The 18,881-nt window shown below is 28.5% G+C and overlaps 2 protein-coding genes across 3 annotated transcripts; one reads left to right on the forward strand and one right to left on the reverse strand.

Moving 5' to 3' along the window:
- Positions 1-652: 652 nt before the first annotated feature.
- On the reverse strand, positions 653-2,320 carry BIM1_1 (microtubule integrity protein mal3). 2 transcript variants are annotated; one of them, XM_007817952.2, is made up of 4 exons: positions 1,948-2,320; positions 1,805-1,876; positions 1,550-1,662; positions 653-1,460 (listed from the first exon to the last, which is right to left on the reverse strand). In XM_007817952.2, exons 1-4 carry the CDS (start codon positions 1,959-1,961, stop codon positions 928-930), a joined length of 732 nt encoding a protein of 243 aa, XP_007816143.2. In that variant the 5' UTR covers positions 1,962-2,320; the 3' UTR covers positions 653-927. The 2 variants fall into 2 exon arrangements, with proteins under 2 accessions (XP_007816143.2, XP_065975752.1); XM_066119116.1 differs by having other exon boundaries at positions 1,550-1,876.
- Positions 2,321-2,449: 129 nt separating this feature from the next.
- On the forward strand, positions 2,450-5,268 carry DRS1_1 (nucleolar DEAD-box protein required for synthesis of 60S ribosomal subunit). The gene is made up of 2 exons (XM_007817951.2): positions 2,450-4,192; positions 4,253-5,268. The coding sequence occupies exons 1-2, from the start codon at positions 2,585-2,587 to the stop codon at positions 4,985-4,987; spliced, it is 2,343 nt and encodes a 780-aa protein (XP_007816142.2). The 5' UTR covers positions 2,450-2,584; the 3' UTR covers positions 4,988-5,268.
- Positions 5,269-18,881: the final 13,613 nt, after the last annotated feature.

The raw sequence follows: 18,881 nt of genomic DNA on the forward strand, positions 1-18,881 counted from the left end.
TGGCTGGTTCTGCCTTCTGGAGCGGCTGATGTGGGGTTATAAGCTAGCCACCATTGGATGGCCATGACAGGTCGAGCAAAGGTCATCATTGCTGTTCTCCGCCTACTGCTTTGAATGACTTGGGCATGCGACACAGGCCTACGTGATCGGGACATCGTGGGCAGCCGAAAACAGAGGATGCGAAGACAAGTCTAATGAGAAATATGTAAATAAATCATAGCTAGCTGGAGGTAGACTTGGTTTCCGTCACTTGTCCCTTTTTTTTTTTTTTTTTTTTTTTTTCATTCGGCATATACTCCGCAGTTGGTAAGTCTCATAACTGCTCTATGCTGGTTGGTGAGACCGTGAGGTCGTCGCGCACGACTTTAATTTCACCAACCCTATTCAGTCTACCAAACAGAGTATTCAGCAGGATGCGGCTCTGCATCACTCTGAGAAATACTCCAAAGCAACAAGACATCGCTCCTTTTATTATAGCCCTCACCGTGGCCAAACTGGGATCCACGGAGTTCTGACACCAATTTTAACCTTTGCCCGTACCCTATACCATCAGGCCCAGACTGGCGCCCCACGTCACTTCATGAGAGCTTACGACGCGAACAAGCCAGTACAGTCACCGCGTGCTTTGTACACTAACACCCAATTTCCAACTCTGCTCATTACCTGTCCAACATCATTCATTGCTTTGATCTATTTGGGCAGTCTGATAACATCTTCTAGAGAAGGAAGGTCTATCGCGAATCCAGCCCCCTTCGTTGACTCATCAATACCAGTCATAAAGCGTCATGTATGTAACCGCCGCAGAACCGCATCGCCATTTTCCCGCTCCGTCCCATTCATCCGAGTCCACAACCCTGAGTGCCACTCCTCCCCGTGTCCACCCAAGCCTCCCTCCATATATCATGAACATGCGATATCTAGCAGCGCTCAGAATGTCTCCTGGTCATCAAGCGGCTCGCCCTCTTCAGGAATTTCAAACCCTTCTTCCGTGGAGTACAGAATAAGCTGGATCTGCTTAACCAGACCATCCTCGGCCTTCTCGATCTCAGGGTCCTCCTCAACAGCCTGCTGAATCAGGAGCTCAATATCTCGAAGCTTGCTAAAGTAAAAATCTCGCTCCCGCTCAAGGCCTGTGACAGTCTCCTTGAGCGTTGTATTCTCTGCCTGCAGAGCCACCGCGTTAGGGCCAGCACCTGCAGCCTTAGCAACCCGTGGGGCAGCAGCAGCAGCACCGCCTCGTCGGGCAGCGCCAGCTGAGGCGGGAGCTCTGGTTGCCGAAGAGTTACTGCTGGGGAGAGCCCCTCCCTTTCTCCGTGAAACGGCATCGTAGTCGTGGTCGGGGAAGTTTAGATCCCAGAATTTCTTGGTCCACTGCAGAAACTCCAAATTATCCTGCATCTTGCACTTGATGAGTGCCTCGACGGGGATCGGCTTGTCGATTTGGTGCTTGGCAAATAAATCTGATCCGGTTCGTCAACACATGTAATCTGAGAACCGATGTATGCCCGGCACTATTGTGCGGGGAAGGGACTCGGGATGGTATTCATACTTTGCAACACTTTAAAATTCTGCACATACGCCCATTCGCCATTGGCATTGAACTTGACCTTGGACATGGGCACGTCCATATATATGCTGTCGAAAACCTGACACAGAGCAGCACTATCGGCACAGAAATTCTGGTTAGACCGTTTTTCGTTCTGATCCGCATGGTGTTCGGTTTGCTGGCATCGTCGTGCGTCTCCATGGTGTTTGCATCATGGAGTGGGGGAGGGGTAACATCCATCGAGCCGTTGGGACTCACCCAGTGCCACATTGCTCGACCTTGGTTATGTTGAGCTGGAGAAGGCTATTGAGCCATTGGATAAGCTCTTGTCTGATTGTATCATGCGGTTAGTGAGTGGCTGCCCGTACGTGCTGCGGGATCCGGCGCGCGCTTCTACCAACCTGGATTCACCCATGTCGACTGTCTGTTTGTTTGGCGGTACGGGCGTGCTTGTGCGAGGCTTCCGTCAATGAGAAACTTTGGGAACTTGCGCAGTTCGGTGGCAACAGGCAAGCCGCAGATCGGGAGAAGCAGCGGGTATCGAGGCAGATCAAAAAAATAAATAAATAAATAGACGAAGAAGATGCTGTTGTGCCGGGGAAGGCAATATGCACAAGGCAGCGATAGAGGGGAGCTGGAGAAATTAAATCGTTTACTAAAAGTTGTCAGTCTGGAACAGACAAGCGTCGTCCAATCAACCGTGGACCCTGAGCATCAGACAAAGAGAACTGTTGGCGGTCGGGAAAACAACGGGTGCCGCTCATCGCCTTTTGTTCCTGAGAGCCCCGAGAGCAACTAGCCTAGCTGCTCAACTGGGCAATCCTCCCCTCACCGCCAAAATTTTCAAAGCTCAACCCGGCAGAAAACCATGAGCGGACCACCCACGGTTCCACGGCCCCAGGACCAGCCGTTAGGGAATTTTTGCTTCCCGCCAGAGGAGACAAAGCCAAAGGTAGTTCGGACCTGTAGCTCTGAACAACTACTCCCCTCCCGATATCCCCTATATACCCTTGTATAGGAGTTGCTGGGATTATTAAAATGGCGCCGCAGAAAAGAAAGCCAGTCGAGGACGATTTCATCACGACGCTTTCCGACAACGACGAGGATCCCTTCCAAGAGGAAGAAGCCCCCGTTCGTCCACCCAAAAAGAAGGCCAAAACCAGCAAAAAGTCGAAAAAGGCTAGCAAAGACGATGACGCATCTGACGAAGAGGAGCCTCAGGGCATCTGGGGCCCCAAGGATGACGACGATGGCGCCATGAACTCTGACTTTGAGTTCGTCGCAGACGACGCTGGGGAGTTTGGCGATGAGGAATTCGAAGGCTGGGGATTTGAGGGTGCTAAAAAGGGGATGACCGAGAAGAAGGGTGTTGACCTGGAAGAGATTATTCGGCGACGAAGAGAAAAGAAGAACGGGAAGGCTGGTGAGACTTTGGAAAATCCCGACGAGGAAGCCGAAACCGAAAATAACTTGGAGATGGCCCTGGACGACGGCGATGATGAGGTGCTGGCCGACGATGCCTTTGGCATGAATGCAGACTCCGAGGTCGAAGAGAACGAGGAAGAAGTACACGGAGGTGGCGATGTAGATGCCTCAGACAAGTCTGATGCTGATCAAGACGACCATGACGATGGTGCCGCTTCAGACGACGACTCGGTGGCTACGCCAGAGCCCCACCCCGATGATGACGCCTCTGATGCCACTGATGATGAAGAAGATGCTGAGGAGCAAGCAAAACGAGACGAATTCTTTGCTCCCGAAGAACGGCAAAAGTCGGACAAGATAGTGGACCTCTCTTCCTTCCAAGGCATGTCATTGTCTCGACCGATCCTTCGTGGCCTCGCCGCTGTTGGTTTCACCAAGCCCACGCCTATCCAGGCCAAAACCATCCCTATCGCTCTCATGGGAAAGGATCTTGTCGGTGGTGCCGTTACTGGTTCCGGCAAAACTGGTGCCTTTTTCGTTCCTATCCTGGAGCGATTACTGTTCCGCCCTAAAAAAATCCCGACCACTCGTGTTGTCGTTCTCACCCCCACCCGTGAGTTGGCAATGCAGTGTCACGATGTGGGCACAAAGCTGGCTCGCTATACTGATATCAAATTCTCCTTGGCTGTCGGTGGTCTCAGCCTAAAGGCACAAGAGGTCGAGCTTCGTCTGCGGCCTGATATCATTGTTGCCACACCGGGAAGATTTATTGATCATATGAGGAACTCGGCCAGTTTCAACGTCGACACTGTCGAAATCTTGGTTCTGGATGAAGCTGATCGCATGCTGGAGGATGGATTCGCCGACGAACTGAACGAGATTCTCACAACATTACCGAAATCAAGACAGACCATGTTGTTCTCGGCCACTATGACCTCAACTGTTGATCGTCTCATTCGGGCTGGGCTCAACAAACCAGTGCGGCTCATGGTTGATTCACAAAAGAAGACTGTAACCACATTGGTACAAGAGTTTGTTCGACTACGACCAGGGAGAGAGGACAAGAGGATGGGATATCTTGCATATCTTTGTAAGACTTTCTACCACGAGAGGGTCATCATTTTCTTCCGCCAGAAGAAGGAAGCTCACAGAGCGCGCATCATTTTTGGTCTGCTGGGGCTATCATGCGCCGAATTACATGGTAGCATGAACCAATCGCAGGTTAGTGGTAGCCTTTTCAACAGTACACGATGTTTAGGATATTAACTGGCTACTCTACAGCGTATTTCCAGTGTTGAAGCATTCAGAGATGGTAAAGTGTCGTATCTGCTGGCCACAGATCTTGCTTCGCGTGGTTTGGATATCAAAGGCGTCGACACAGTCATCAACTACGAAGCACCTCAATCCCTCGAAATTTACGTTCATCGTGTCGGCCGTACGGCTCGCGCGGGGCGAAAGGGCACAGCTGTGACTCTGGCAGCCGAGGGCGATCGCAAAGTTGTCAAGGCTGCCGTCAAGGCTGGAAAGGCACAAGGCGCAAAGATTACGAGCAGAATCATTGCCCCCGCAGATGCAGACAAGCTACAGGAAGAAATCGATGGCATGGAAGACGAGATTGACGAAATTATGCAGGAAGAAAAGGAGGAGAGGCAACTGGCACAAGCAGAGATGCAAGTGAAGAAGGGCGAAAATTTGATTGAACACGAGGCGGAGATCAAGTCAAGACCCAAGAGGACTTGGTTTGAGACGGAGCACGACAAGAAGAAGGCCAAACAAGCTGGCAAGGACGAACTGAATGGTCTGCGCGAGTCACTCAAGAAAAAGGGCAGCGGAAAGTTGAGCAACAAAGACAAGAAGACGCTTGACGCCAAAGCCGCGCGATCAGAGGGGAGATTATGGAAGAAGGGCAAAGGGGATGCAGAGGCGCACAAAGGCAAGGGCCCTGGGCAGGCGAAGGCGAAGGCGAAGGCGAAGGTGAAGGCAAAGGCAAAGGGTAAAGGCAAAGGCAAGCGGTAGAGTAGAAAGAAGCAGACTCGGTAATCAAAATGGCAGTCGTATTCATGTATTGTAGTTATATAATGCACACGGCATGGTTTCCATGGGGAATGGTGAGAGGGTGGATGGATTTGACTAATTAAGTTACCCGTCAGCGACTAAGTGGACGATTCACTTAGTCAGCCACAAAAATATGGGACAGCCATAAAACACCGGGACAGCTGTCACCCACTTTTATTCTTTTCACTATTAATTTACCTACTAAACACGATTATTAACTAATGTATAACCGTTTAAAATCGCTCTTTTTTATTATACTTAACCTATTTAAGAGCGGCTTTTCGCTTTTAATAATAAAAGCTATTAATTTAATAATATAATTAAGAGCGCTTAAGTAGCTTTATTATATAATAATAATACTATAATAATAACCTTAAATATTTATATAAGAAGCTATTAAACGCTTTAAAGTTAGTAAATTATTTATTTAATAAGCTATTAATACTCTTTTTATACCTTCTTAAGCGGTGTTACAAACGACACTACATAAGACACGGGACGGGACCGCACCGGCTAGGACAGGCATAACCTGTGGGTATAAGAAGAAGGTAGGGGCACGTGACTAGCTACGTGACCTAAGAGGCGATTAAAGAGGTTAATGTTTAAATATATTAATTAAGGAGAATTAAATTAACTAAACCTTAAGTTAGTTAATTAAGGTTTAAAGGGATTAATAGTTAAGCTAATTAATTTAGAATTATAATCAAAAGATAAATAAATACTTAAGAAGAAAGTATTCCTATAATTAAATAATTTAGTTCTTTATTAATTAATTTAAGTAATAGTTTTACTATTAAGAGTTATACTTTTAATAGCTTTATTATAATATTACTTAAAAGCTACTTTATAGCATTTAACTTAACTTACTTTTTAAGAAATAAACCTATTATACCTTAAAACCTAAGCTACTATTATATTTTAATTAATTCTATTTAGTAAGTTACCTTAAAACTTTAAGTAATAATAACTTCTAAGATATTTACTTTAAGCGAAAAGACTATTAATCTTAAGGTTAATAATAAAGTACCTTTATAATAAGATTATTAAGCTTAAGAAGTAGAATTAATAGCTTCTTAATTAATAGAATAATCTTTACGAAAAACTTAAGGTATAAGAAGAGAAACTTATAGTAGTTTAAAATCTTATACTTATATTCTTTATTAATAATAATAATATACTAAAATTCCCTAAGCTTAAATTATATAATAATTATAAGGGTAATATAAGAAACTTTCTTATATAAGCTTAAGCTTACCTACGAGTTAATAAAAAAATCTATATAATACTTAAGTTATAGATTCTTTATATTAGTAATCTCTTAACTAAAAAAGTAATAGAATAATAGAAGCTAACCTTTCACGTATATCTTAAGTATAGCGCTAAAGCTAAAGTAAAAGTTATTTATATCTTCTTTAATTATAAAACCTTTAAGAAATAACTTCTTATTATATTTAAAAATTCTAATAAGTATAAGAAAGCTATATAATAACTTACTTAACTTAAGTAAATTAAATTTATAGCTTATTATACTAGGGAATTTAAACGTATTATAGTAAAACTTAACTAGAATACTAAACCTAAAATAAAAGTCTTTTATTAAGGACTTAAAGAAGAAGTAAAGAATAATATTTATTAAGAAGATTATTTTAAGTTATTTAATAACTTTATTAAAATAATTATTAAGGTAAATAACCGTTTATATAAGTAATATTATAAAAAAAGTTATAGGAAATTTAAATTATATATTAGGTTTAATAAACCTAATAATAGTAAGCCACGTTAAATATTAATAGTATATAAGTATTACGCTAAACCTATAGAACTTAACGCTATAAATAAGGAAAAGAGAAAGACTTATTATAATTATAGTAAGATTAAATACTTTACGAATAAATATAAAGCCCTAAAAAAGCTATAAAAGCTAATCCTTAAAGGTAAAAAGCTTTATACTATAAATTAAGAAGACTTACCTACGTGAAATCTTAGTATAATAAGTAATAAAGAAAATTATACGTTAATAAATAATACTAGTTTAAATAAAAATTAAGAATTTAAAACCTAACTAATACCTAATAACTTTTAGGAATACTAAACGCTCTTACTAAAAAGCGAACCTTTACTAGAATTAATTTAAAAAGAAGAAAGTTATTTAATTAAGAAAGATAAACTTAAAGTTAAATATAAACTCCTTAATTAAACCTTCTATTATAATAATAATTATTACACGTACCTTAATAATAAGTAAGGTAATAAATAATTTCTACGAGAATAAAAGGGAAGGAGAATAACCCTTATAATATAACTAAAATTATAATAAACTAATTCTAAGATATTAAACGAAAAATTATATTATACTAAGAATAACGTATATATTACTTAAGCTATAACCTTATAATATAAGAAGAAAGAGAATTATATAATTATAAGTAACTCGCTTAACTTAAGTTTAATTAATATAAATAGTAGATTAAGCGATTACTAAGAAAGCTTTAATAATACGTTAAAAGATAACTACTAATAATAACGCTTAAAATAACGCGTTAAAGAATAATATAAGAATAGAATTAATAAATTAAAAAATAATAGCTATTATTATAATTAAAACTAATTCCTTAACGGAGATCTAATAGGTCTTTATATACTATAAATATTAGTAGTATAATATACCTTATAATTAATATAATTATAATAGAACGAAAGATTTAGGTAATAATTAATAGTAGAGTATAAGGAAATTTTATCTCGCTAAATCTCATTAATAAATTATAATTACCTTAAACACCTAAAGATAAGCCCTATTAACTTATAATTATAAAAGGAATTATAATAAAGTATAATTAAGAAGTAATTAATATAAAAGTTACGTAGCTTTTAGTTAATATATAAGGTATAAAATACTAAGTTACACTAAATATTATAGTAATCTTAAAATATAATATTATATTAGGGATACCCTAATTATAAGTAAGTAATTTATAAGTTAATTAAAGAACTAGCTAACTTTAATAGGATTTACTAGAATATAATTATAAAGCTAAGAGTAGCCTATAAAGAGCACCTTATTTAAACTATAATAGGCCTCTAAAAATATATGTAATTACTAGAGAGCTAAAAGCTAAGATAATAGAGATTCCTAAGAAATACTTAAAGTATAATAAGCTATTTAATAAAGAGCTAAAAATAGGACTATTAGAGTATTTACGCTAGGATTATAAGATTAAACTTTAACCTAGTATTAAATTAACGTTTAATAAAATTTATTCTTAGAACTTTAAGTAAAATAAGGCGCTTAAGAAGTATTTAAAGGATATACTATAAAAGGGATATATATAACTATTAAAGTCTCTAATAAAATACCTAATTCTATAAGTATTAAAGAAGAATAGGAAACTATAATTATATATTAATTACTAACACTTAAATAAGATTATAATTAAGAATTAATACCTATTACCGCTTATAACGAAAATTAAAGATAAAGTTAAAAAAGCTAAATAGTTTACTATACTTAACTTAAAAGAAGCCTATAACCTTATACGAATAAAAGAAGGCTATAAGTAAATAATAGTATTTTAAACTAATAAAGAATACTACGAATATTTAATAATACCTTTTAAGCTTATTAACGTACTAATAACCTTTTAAAGAATAATTAATATAATTTTACGAAAATAACTAAAAGTATTTATAGTTATATACCTTAATAATATTCTTATTTATTTAAATACCCTTAAGAAACACAAATAATATATATATAAGATATTATAAACTTTATAGAATAATAAACCCTTAATTAAAGCCTTAAAATACTAGTTCTACTAGAATACTATACACTTTTTAGGGTACGTGCTTATATATAAAGAAATATAAATAAGCTTAAATAAAATTAAAACTATTAAGAAATAGCTTATATTAAAGAATTTAAAAGAAGTCAAAGGATTTATAGTATTTATAAACTTTTACTATAAGTTCTTAAGCGAATATAAAGATATTTTATAACCTCTTATAAACCTAATAAAAAAGAAGTTAGCTTTTAATAGAATAAACTAAAAGCTATAGTATTCTAAAAGATAAAAGATTTAATTACATTAGAACCTATATTAAAAGCATTTAATTAAAATAAACCTTATAAGCTTAAAATAAACGCCTTAAACTTTATACTAGGCGAATAGCTTAAATAATAAGATAATTAAAAAAGATTACACTTAATTATATTCTTCTTAAAGAAACTTTATAAACCTAAACTTAATTATAGAATTTATAATAAAGAACTTATAGCTATTATTAAGTGCTTTAAAGAATAAAGATACTATCTTATAAGAGTAAAGTATTAAATTAAGGTTTATATTAACTATAAGAATCTTATATTATTCTTAACTATAAAGAATTTAAATAAATAATAGATTAAATAGTATAAAACTCTTATAAATTATAACTTTAAAACTATATATTATAAAGAATTTAAAAATAAAAGAGTAAACGCGCTTAGCTAAAAAGAGAACTTAAAATTAAATAAGTAAGTAAGTAATATACCCTTACTACACGCTATTAAGAATAAGAATCTTATACTAGGCACCTAAGAAATTAATATAATCTAGTAAGTTAAGCTAAATAAAATATAAATATATTAAATCGTATTATATATTAATAATAACAGCTATTTAAATAATTAAAAAATAAAAACGTATTTATTTAAGAAAGGTAAAACCTTCTTATATAATAAATAATAGTATATTCCTAGTACACTTTAAGAATAGCTTATTAAGGAAATATATAAGCACCTATTACACGAATATTAGGGTATAAGGAAAACGATTAGTAGGCTAAGAAGATCGTATAACTTTTTAGAAAGTAAAAAAATAATATAAGAAGTTATTAAGAAATATAACACGTATAATAAAGTAAAATTAACGCGACACGTATTATACGAAGAATTACAACTAATATTACCACCTAAAAGAGTATAGTAAACTATTATAATAAACTTTATTATTAAACTATTAAAGTTAAAAGAACCTATAATAGAAGTAACTTATAATAGCATTTTAATTATTATAAATAAACTTATAAAATACGCCTACTATATTTTATATAAGGAATTAAGTAATATTAAGAACTTAATATATATATTCTTTAAAATAATTATTATATAATATAAATTACTAATAAAGCTTATATTAGATTACAATAAATTATTTACCTTAAACTTTTAAAAATGCCTTATAGAAACTATAAAGATTAAATAAAGCTTATTAATAGTATTTCACTTATAATTAAATAAATAAACAGAAATCTTAAATTAAATACTCAAATAATATCTGTGAAGCTATATTAACTACCAGAGCTCTTACGGATATAGTAAATACAAGTGTATTGTGTATTGTATTTTGTATTGTATTGTATTTTCGTGTATTGTATTTAAATATAATACATTACATTCTTAAAATACCTATAAATGTATTATTAGGGAAAAACGCTAGTAAATTTTTTACTTGTATATATAAGGCTAATTATAAGGCTTATAAGAAATATTTTTATATTATTAAATAGAGCTATTTTAGTCCTTTAAAATGCATTAATTTATATTATTATAAGTTATATAATAAGAGAGTTATTTATATTTTTATTATTTAAAATATATTATTAAAAATTTAAAATATAAAGTTTAAACTTTAAATATATAAATTTTATAAAATTAAATACTTTAAAGCTATTAAAGCGTTAATTAGTTATATTACTTAATTATTATTATTTTTAAGTCCTTTTTTCTTAATTTATATAGTATTAAACTTAAATTTTTAAGCTTTATTATTTAATATCTTAATAATTATTAAAAATATAATAGTAAATAATATATTATTATAAACCTTAAAATTATATTAATATAATACTATTTTTTATATAATTAATTCTTAATAATATATCTATAAATATATTATGAAAAGACTTAAGAGTAAATATTAAATTTAAAAAAATATAAATGCAAGTAACTTTTTAAATATATAACTTATAATATTAATATAAATATCTTTATAAAGCTAAAGTTCTTCTTATTATTATAAAATTCAAAAAAAATATTAAAAGCTTTATTTTATACTAATATAAAGCTATTATACATCATAAATATCACTATCTTCCTCTTCTTCCCTATTTTTAGTACTATTTATAAATTTAACTTTAGAAATAGCTTTATTACTACCAGAAAAAGCTGAATTTTCATCTGATTTAGATTTTTCTGAATCTAAGCTAGAATAAGAGAATAAATTATAATATTTCTTTGTTTTAACTCGTTTTTCCTTATTTTTAGCCTAGTTTTTTAATAATAAAATTTTTCAAATATTAGAATGCATTAAAGAGGTTCTTCGCTTACTAATCACGTTACCTCCTTGGTTAAAATTCCCTTCTATAGCTCCTAAAGTAGCTGGAATAGCTAAATATTTTCGTGCTATTATTAAAAGAATCGGAAAAGCTTTAATAGAATTAGCCCACCAAATAAATATATCTTCCTATTAAAAGTTAGTGTTTATTTTTATATAATTAAGCTTATAAATGTTAAAAATACCTCATTATCTTCTAAATTAAGCTTATAATAACTAGAAATCTCGTTTTTTCTAGTTTCTTTAATAGCTTTATTTTTTTGCTTAGGAAATAAGTTATCAAATAAACTAGGCTTTAATTTAGGCCTAGGATCTTTATAAGATGTTAATTTCTTAGCTGGTTATTGTAAATCGATTATTACTCGATTATTTAAATTAGAACTAGAAGAAGAATCTTCTTCTATTTCTATATTTGGAATAAGCTTATTTTTAGGGTCTTTTATATATAATTCATATATTCTAAGATATAATTAGTTATAAAATATTAAAAAAAAGGTTATTCTTAATAATTATTTATACTTACTCTTAATATTCTGTTTTTAAATCATTTAATAATAAATGTAAAGTAGTTGAATTTATATTAAATCGAGTTTTAACCGTTTTAATATTAAATCTAGGGTCTAATATAGCAGCAAATAAATAAGGCTTCCAAAAACTATAATTACTATTAATATCTTTTGGAAAATAGTAATTTAGTTTCTTTAAACCTATATTTAAAGCTGAAATAAAAGCTCTAGCTAACGGATTATAAGCGGTTTTCTATAAATAAGTTAAAATAGTTATTATTTTAATATAAAAAGTTTAAAAATATAAAAAACTTACGTTTTTAAGCTAACTTTCTTGATCTTTTAATATATTTTCAAGAAGAAAGTATATTTTAAAGATATAAAAAGATACTAAGCTTATAGTATTATAAGCCTGGCTTTGTAATTTCTTTGTAGGCTCATTAAAAACCTCTAAAATGCTTGATAAAGTCTCTAAATCAAGCTATTCTTGCGTTGTTAAATTAGCATCTTTAAAAGCTGCTATATTTGTAACGTTTTGTAATAATATAATAGCTTTTTTAAGCATAATAGTCGTATTTATCATTCTAAAAGTTGAATTCCATTATGTTACGTTTGCTAAGTTAAGTAAAAATAGTTAGTAATAATTATTAATAGTTTTAAATAGATTTTTAAGGTTTTAATAGAAATAAAAGCTATTAAATATATTATATAACTTACCTAATAGTATTTTTATAATATTATTATTTTTAGCTATAAAGCCCTTAGATTTAGCTTCTTTTAAAGCTTTAATCTATTGAGAATAAAGTTGTTGGTTATTTTTAAGAAGAATTGCTACTTTTTTAACTTTTCCAATAATTCCTATATAATAATTAGCTTAAAATATATATAAATATAATGAAAAAAAACTTAAAATACCTGGAAGTAAATTAGAAAATTGTTTTTGTTTTTCAGAAGATAATTGGTTAAATTCTTCTGTTGAAAAGTATAAAAGCTCGCTATTTTTGTATTTTTCGATATTTTCGGATGTTGTTGATTCGGTAATAAACGTAGATATAATATCTTTAGCAATAATATTTAAAATATGAGCTGTACAACGAATATCGAAAGGTTTTAGGTTTTTTTCCGTATAAAAGTTTAAAAAAGAGGTAAGAAAAGTGTTATTATTAGAGCCGTTATCTCTAGTAAAACTATAATTTAAAATAAGTTAATAAAATATCATAAAATATCATAAAGTATCATAAAATAACCTTATAATTAACTTACCTTAATATTTTTTCTGGTTTTATATTATATTCTAATAATAATTGATTAAAACAAAGATTAATAGAACTTCTAGTGTGAGTATTAGGTAAATATTTAAATCCTAAATATAATTAGTTTAAAAAGTTAAATAATAATATAATATATAATAAAAATAATAAACTAACCAATTAAATAGTATTCTAAATTAAATTCAGAGTTTAGCCAATTAGCTATAACTCCTAAATAAGATTTAGAATTAATAGAAGTCTAAATATTAAGTTAAATAGATATATAACCTAATTTATTAACTTGATTTTGAATTATATTAATTATATTCTTCTTTATTTTTAGATATAAAATATCTATATGAGAAAGTATATTTTAATAGTGAAAAAAGCTCGTATCTTAACTAAAATAAGTTAATATTATTAAATATATATTATATTATTAAATATATATTATATTATTAAATATATATTATATTATTAAATATATAATATAATATTATAAACTTACTTATTATAATAGCTTATTAGCTTTTTAAAGCTTTTACTAGTAATAGTAGTAAAAGATAGGTTATTTTAAAGCATAAACTCAATAGCTAGCATAAGAGCAGTATCCTTAGAAAATTCACTAATAATAGTATTATTTCTAGGTCTTTTATTACCTCTTTTACTGCTAGATATACTAGATTGAGCTGATATTTCGGATAATAAAGGTGATTCCGTAGTAATAGGCACTATATATTAATAAATTAGTAATTAATATCTTTAAAATATTATAATATTATATTAATATGTTAAAAGAATAGTTTAAAGATAATAACTTACACGTTAATTTAGAATTTTCTTCGTTTTTTAAGGTTGCAATAGAAGAATGTTTTTTTTTATAGTGTGTAACACCATTAGAAGACTGAAAACGCTTTGATTTACTATAAAAAGTAAATAAACAGTCTGGTTAAGTGTAAAAACAATGAATTAGTCTTTCTTTATTAAAATTAATCTCTGATAATCGAAAATCAAAGAGATTATGTTGAAAGATATATGATTTTGAACTAAATTAATAGCCCTTATCATTTTCAGGGTCATTTTAATATCGATTTAGCGTTAAAAGACTCGTAGTAGAGTTATTATTCGTAGATAAATCGGGTTCAGAATTAAAGGGATTTTCAGCCATTTTTAATGACAAATAAGATAGGGTTTTAAGGTAAAAAAAGTAGTCACTATATACCCTAAAAGTAGGGTTATCTAGTGAAAAAAAAAGTTTTATTAAAAGTAAGATATTAGTTAAGTTATAGGTGTTTAAGTGTTGGTGTAAAAAAAGAGAATTCTAAACTTCAAAGAGGGATAACACAGTTAATATATAGAGTTTAGATACAATGAAAGATGTCATGAAAACCTTAAATTTCAGGCATTTTTTTGATGCCTAACTTACCCCTAAAACGTGCATATTCGTACAGAAATCGGTGAAAAATTTGCAAGACAAAATACAACTATTGTGAAATAGTAGAATATACCGGTGTGATTACAATGCATAGAGGGCTTTCTATTGTGTTACGTTAAGGCGTTTTTTCACCTGAAATATATATATGTATACTACAAGAAGTATTTACATTTTTAAACTTTAAGTTAATATAACTTTAGGAATATTAGACGTATAAAGATGCATCTAGTATGTAAAGATAGAGCTTTTTAAGAGCTATCAATTAGTTCTATTTTTATCTATTTTAGTCTATTATTAGTAGAGATATTCTAGTTTATAGAATGTGGCGTTGTTCCTAAAGCGGGGTAACTTAAATACTCCACTTTCTTAACACCACTAGATACCGCATATAATATCTCTATAATTATTAATTAAAAGTAAATAAAAATAATATTTTTAAATAGCTAAGATTATAAGCTTTTAAATGATACTAATTTTATAATAAAATTCGTTTTTTTCGTAGAGTTATAATAGATGAAATATATAGTATAATAAAAGTCATAGAATTTATTTTTAATGTATATATATATATATGTTATAATATATATAAGTATATGTAAATATTTTATAATTATAAAATGTATGAATAAATATAAAAAAAGCTAAAGAATTTTATAATATATAATTTATATATAATTTATATTATATTAATAAAAATATTTAAAATATAAAGTATAATAAATAATTTAAATTAGTAATAAATAAGAGAAAAATAAAAAAAATATATATTATTAAGAATATATTATTATATAATTATCTTATATTATATATATATTTTTATTTATTATTTAATATTATTTTTAAAATAATTAATATATATTATATATTTTTTTAGTTTTTTATATATAATATAAGTAAAAAAAATTATTTAAAAAATATTTACTTAATTTATATAATATAACGTCTTTATAAAGCTTAAAAAAAACCTTATTTTTTTATTTATTTTATATAAAAAGTTATATAATATTTTATATTTATTCTATTTTTAAAGTAAAATATTTCATTAATACGTAGACTTTTAAGTATAATTTTTATATCATTATAACGAGAAAAAAATCTATTATTATTATATATTTTTGCAAATTTATTATTATATATCCTAATAATACATTTATAGGTATTTCATTTATGTATTGTATTGTATTATATTACAATACAATACAATACAATACAGCATAGTAAAAAATACAAAAAATACAATACATTTAGAGGTCTGTTAACTACTAATAGAATAATTAGGTAAAATAGCTACTACTAGTATAATAGGCTTATAATAGCTCTAAGATTAATAATATAAAAATATTACTATTTAGGGTAAATTACGAATTTAGCCCTATTATTAAAATATATGTAATATAAAATATAAACGCGCTAGTAGTTATAGCGTATATAGTAATTATAATAGAAATATAAAAATACTTATAATAGAAATAGATATTTTTATAGGATTAAATGAAATACTACGCGAATAAAAAGAGATTATTAGCGCTAATCCTAAAGAAGAGATATAAAGTATACCTTATTTATAAAAACATTAAAATTAAGTAACCTAATAATAAACTCAACTAAAAGAAAATTAAATTATTTCTTATTAAACGAAAAATCTTAAATATTAACTATAAACTATTATTATTAAATAAAATAAGAATTTATCTTATATTTTATATATTACTATTAAAGAAAGTATTAGATAAATCTATAATTACTATAAATATTATAATAGAAGATACTAATAAATATAAAGTTAAACGAATACTTAAAGCACGAGAAGATATAAAGAATCGTTATTATCTTATTAAATAAAAGGGATATTTAAACTCTAAAAACACCTAAAAACTAGCTAAAAATCTCACGAATTACTTAATATTACTTGAATAGTTTTATTTCTAAGAAACGTATTCTAATTAATCTCTCAAGTATCATTTAATAACTTAATATTAAATTTAATATCTAAGAAATAAACTAAAATAGAATCTAAATTCTTAAAAGAAGTAAGAAGAACCCCTATAATCTTTTAAAGCTATTTTACTTTCTTACGTTTTACACGTTTTAACTCTTTAACGTTATTAATACTACGCGTAATTACACGTATTATTTTCTTAAACTATAATTTCTTTTATTTTTATAAACGTAAGACCTTTTAATTCTTAGTTAAGGCACGCTTCTTAGCTTCTTTAAGCTCTCTTTTAAGCTTATAATATTAATTTATAATACTATAAAGCTATTAAGGGGTTACCCTTATAATATTATAATTCCCTTACTTATCTACTATACACTTTATATAATAACTTAAATTAAAAATAAAGGCTTTATATTAGGGAAGTCTTATATAAGTATAATAAGTATAAGCCTTTATAAAGAATAAAGACGAATTATTAATTATTATAAAAAGAAGGTTATTTTAATAAAGAGAAGAAGTAAATAAAGCTTTAAACCGCTATTTTAAGATACAATTAATTAATATAATAGTATATAATAATAAAAGAAAGAAAACGTATAACACTTAAGCTAGCCTATTTTAATAGCCTTAAGAATAAGACTAATAAAGAAGAGGTATAATATTATAAATAATACTATATAAGATATAAGACGGGATTATATTAGCTAGGATAAGTATAACTTATAGGTATAAGAAGAAGGTAAGGGCACGTAATTAGCTACGTAACCTAAGAGGTAATTAAAGAGGTTAATATTTAAACACATTAATTAAAGAGTATTAAACCAATTAAACCTTAAGTTAGTTAATTAAGGTTTAAAGGGATTAATAGTTAAGCTAATTAATCTAGAATTATAATAAAGAGATAAACAAATACTTAAGGAGAAAGTATTCCTATAATTAAATAGTTTAATTCTTTATTAATTAATTTAAGTAATAGTTTTACTATTAAGAGTTATACTCTTAACGGCCTTATTATAATATTACTTAAAAGCTACTTTATAGCATTTAACCTAACTTACTTCCTAAGAAATAGACCTACTATACCTTAGAACCTAAGCCACCGTTACAAGCGGTTTCTAATTATTTATAAGCTATTAATAATAATAAAGATAAAGCTCTTATTACGTATATTATTTAAATATAAAGAGATAGTTTTTTAGTTATAAAATAATAAATTAAAGATACTATAAATACTTTATAAAAATAGTAAGACCCTTTAAGCCTTTTATTATTTAAGATATAATATTCTAAATAAATTATAACCTATTTAAAGCTCTTAAAGACCTTAATTAAAGCTATTAATAAGGCTAAAAGGTTATTTAAAATAGCTAATACTAAAATTATTAATAGCTTCTTCTATTACCTTTATAATATAATAAATGAATATAATATTAGTTTATTAGAGATTTAAAATAAGAATAAAAGTGGCCTTTAAATTAGCTACCTTTATAAGTAGCTTATAGGTTTATATTATTATAATTACTATAACTAGAAGACATTATAAGAAAGTTCTAGATCTAGTAAATAAAGAGTTAGCTACCCTTATAAGCTCTATTAACACTATTAGTAATTAAATTTCTTCTTAGCTAGTATTTAAGACCTTTTTAACTAAGTCTTAGGCCGAAATTAAAGGGGATAGTAATATTCGCTTCGCGAAATCCGAATTAAGCTTTAATAATAGTAATATTATATACGATTAAATATATAAATTTAATAGGAGCTTATAGAAGTATTTAATAAAGGCTTAATAAAGCGAAATAACTCTATTATAATAGTTTAATTATAATAAGTAGCTTTATAACCCTATAAGGCCTTAAATTTATTACGAAAAGCTTTCTTAAGCTTATAAATAAAGGATATATTAACTATTAGTTATTAATAGCTTTATAGGGTATATTTAGCTTAATTTTATTAAATATTATATCTTATTTAATATTATTCTTATTATATTCCCGCTACTTTTAATATATATTATTTAACTATTAAATATAAGCGTTTTCTAGCCTATAAAAGATACCTATTAAAAAGCAATTTAATTATTATTATTATAAGGAAATCTAGCCTTTTCTTACTAGGTATTTATCGTAGCTTTTAATAAGATATTTATAAAAGGCTTCTTAAAGTATAATATTATATTAAGCTTTATAAAAAGTAGTATTTTTCCTTTAAACCTTAAGCCTATTATCGTTAAAATCCTTTAAAAGTAATAGAAACTTTAAGACTTAATAAATTCTACCCTATTAAGCTTATTACTAAACGAATAATAATTTTAAATAACTATTAATATTATATAATTAATTTAGAATTAG

This window comes from Metarhizium acridum (assembly GCF_019434415.1).
Source record: "Metarhizium acridum strain ARSEF 324 chromosome Unknown scaffold_72, whole genome shotgun sequence".
NCBI lineage: Eukaryota > Fungi > Ascomycota > Sordariomycetes > Hypocreales > Clavicipitaceae > Metarhizium > Metarhizium acridum.

What these genes read in the sequence shown, in the direction of transcription:
- DRS1_1 (XM_007817951.2), top strand. Translation starts at nt 2,585, where the DNA reads ATGGCGCCGCAGAAAAGAAAGCCAGTCGAGGACGATTTCATCACGACG. An exon ending in GTAGCATGAACCAATCGCAG is followed by an intron (nt 4,193 to 4,252) that starts GTTAGTGGTAGC and finishes GCTACTCTACAG; the next exon opens with CGTATTTCCAGTGTTGAAGC.
- BIM1_1 (XM_007817952.2), bottom strand. An exon ending in GTCGAGCAATGTGGCACTGG is followed by an intron (nt 1,663 to 1,804) that starts GTGAGTCCCAAC and finishes CTGTGCCGATAG; the next exon opens with TGCTGCTCTGTGTCAGGTTT. An exon ending in GAATTTTAAAGTGTTGCAAA is followed by an intron (nt 1,461 to 1,549) that starts GTATGAATACCA and finishes GAACCGGATCAG; the next exon opens with ATTTATTTGCCAAGCACCAA.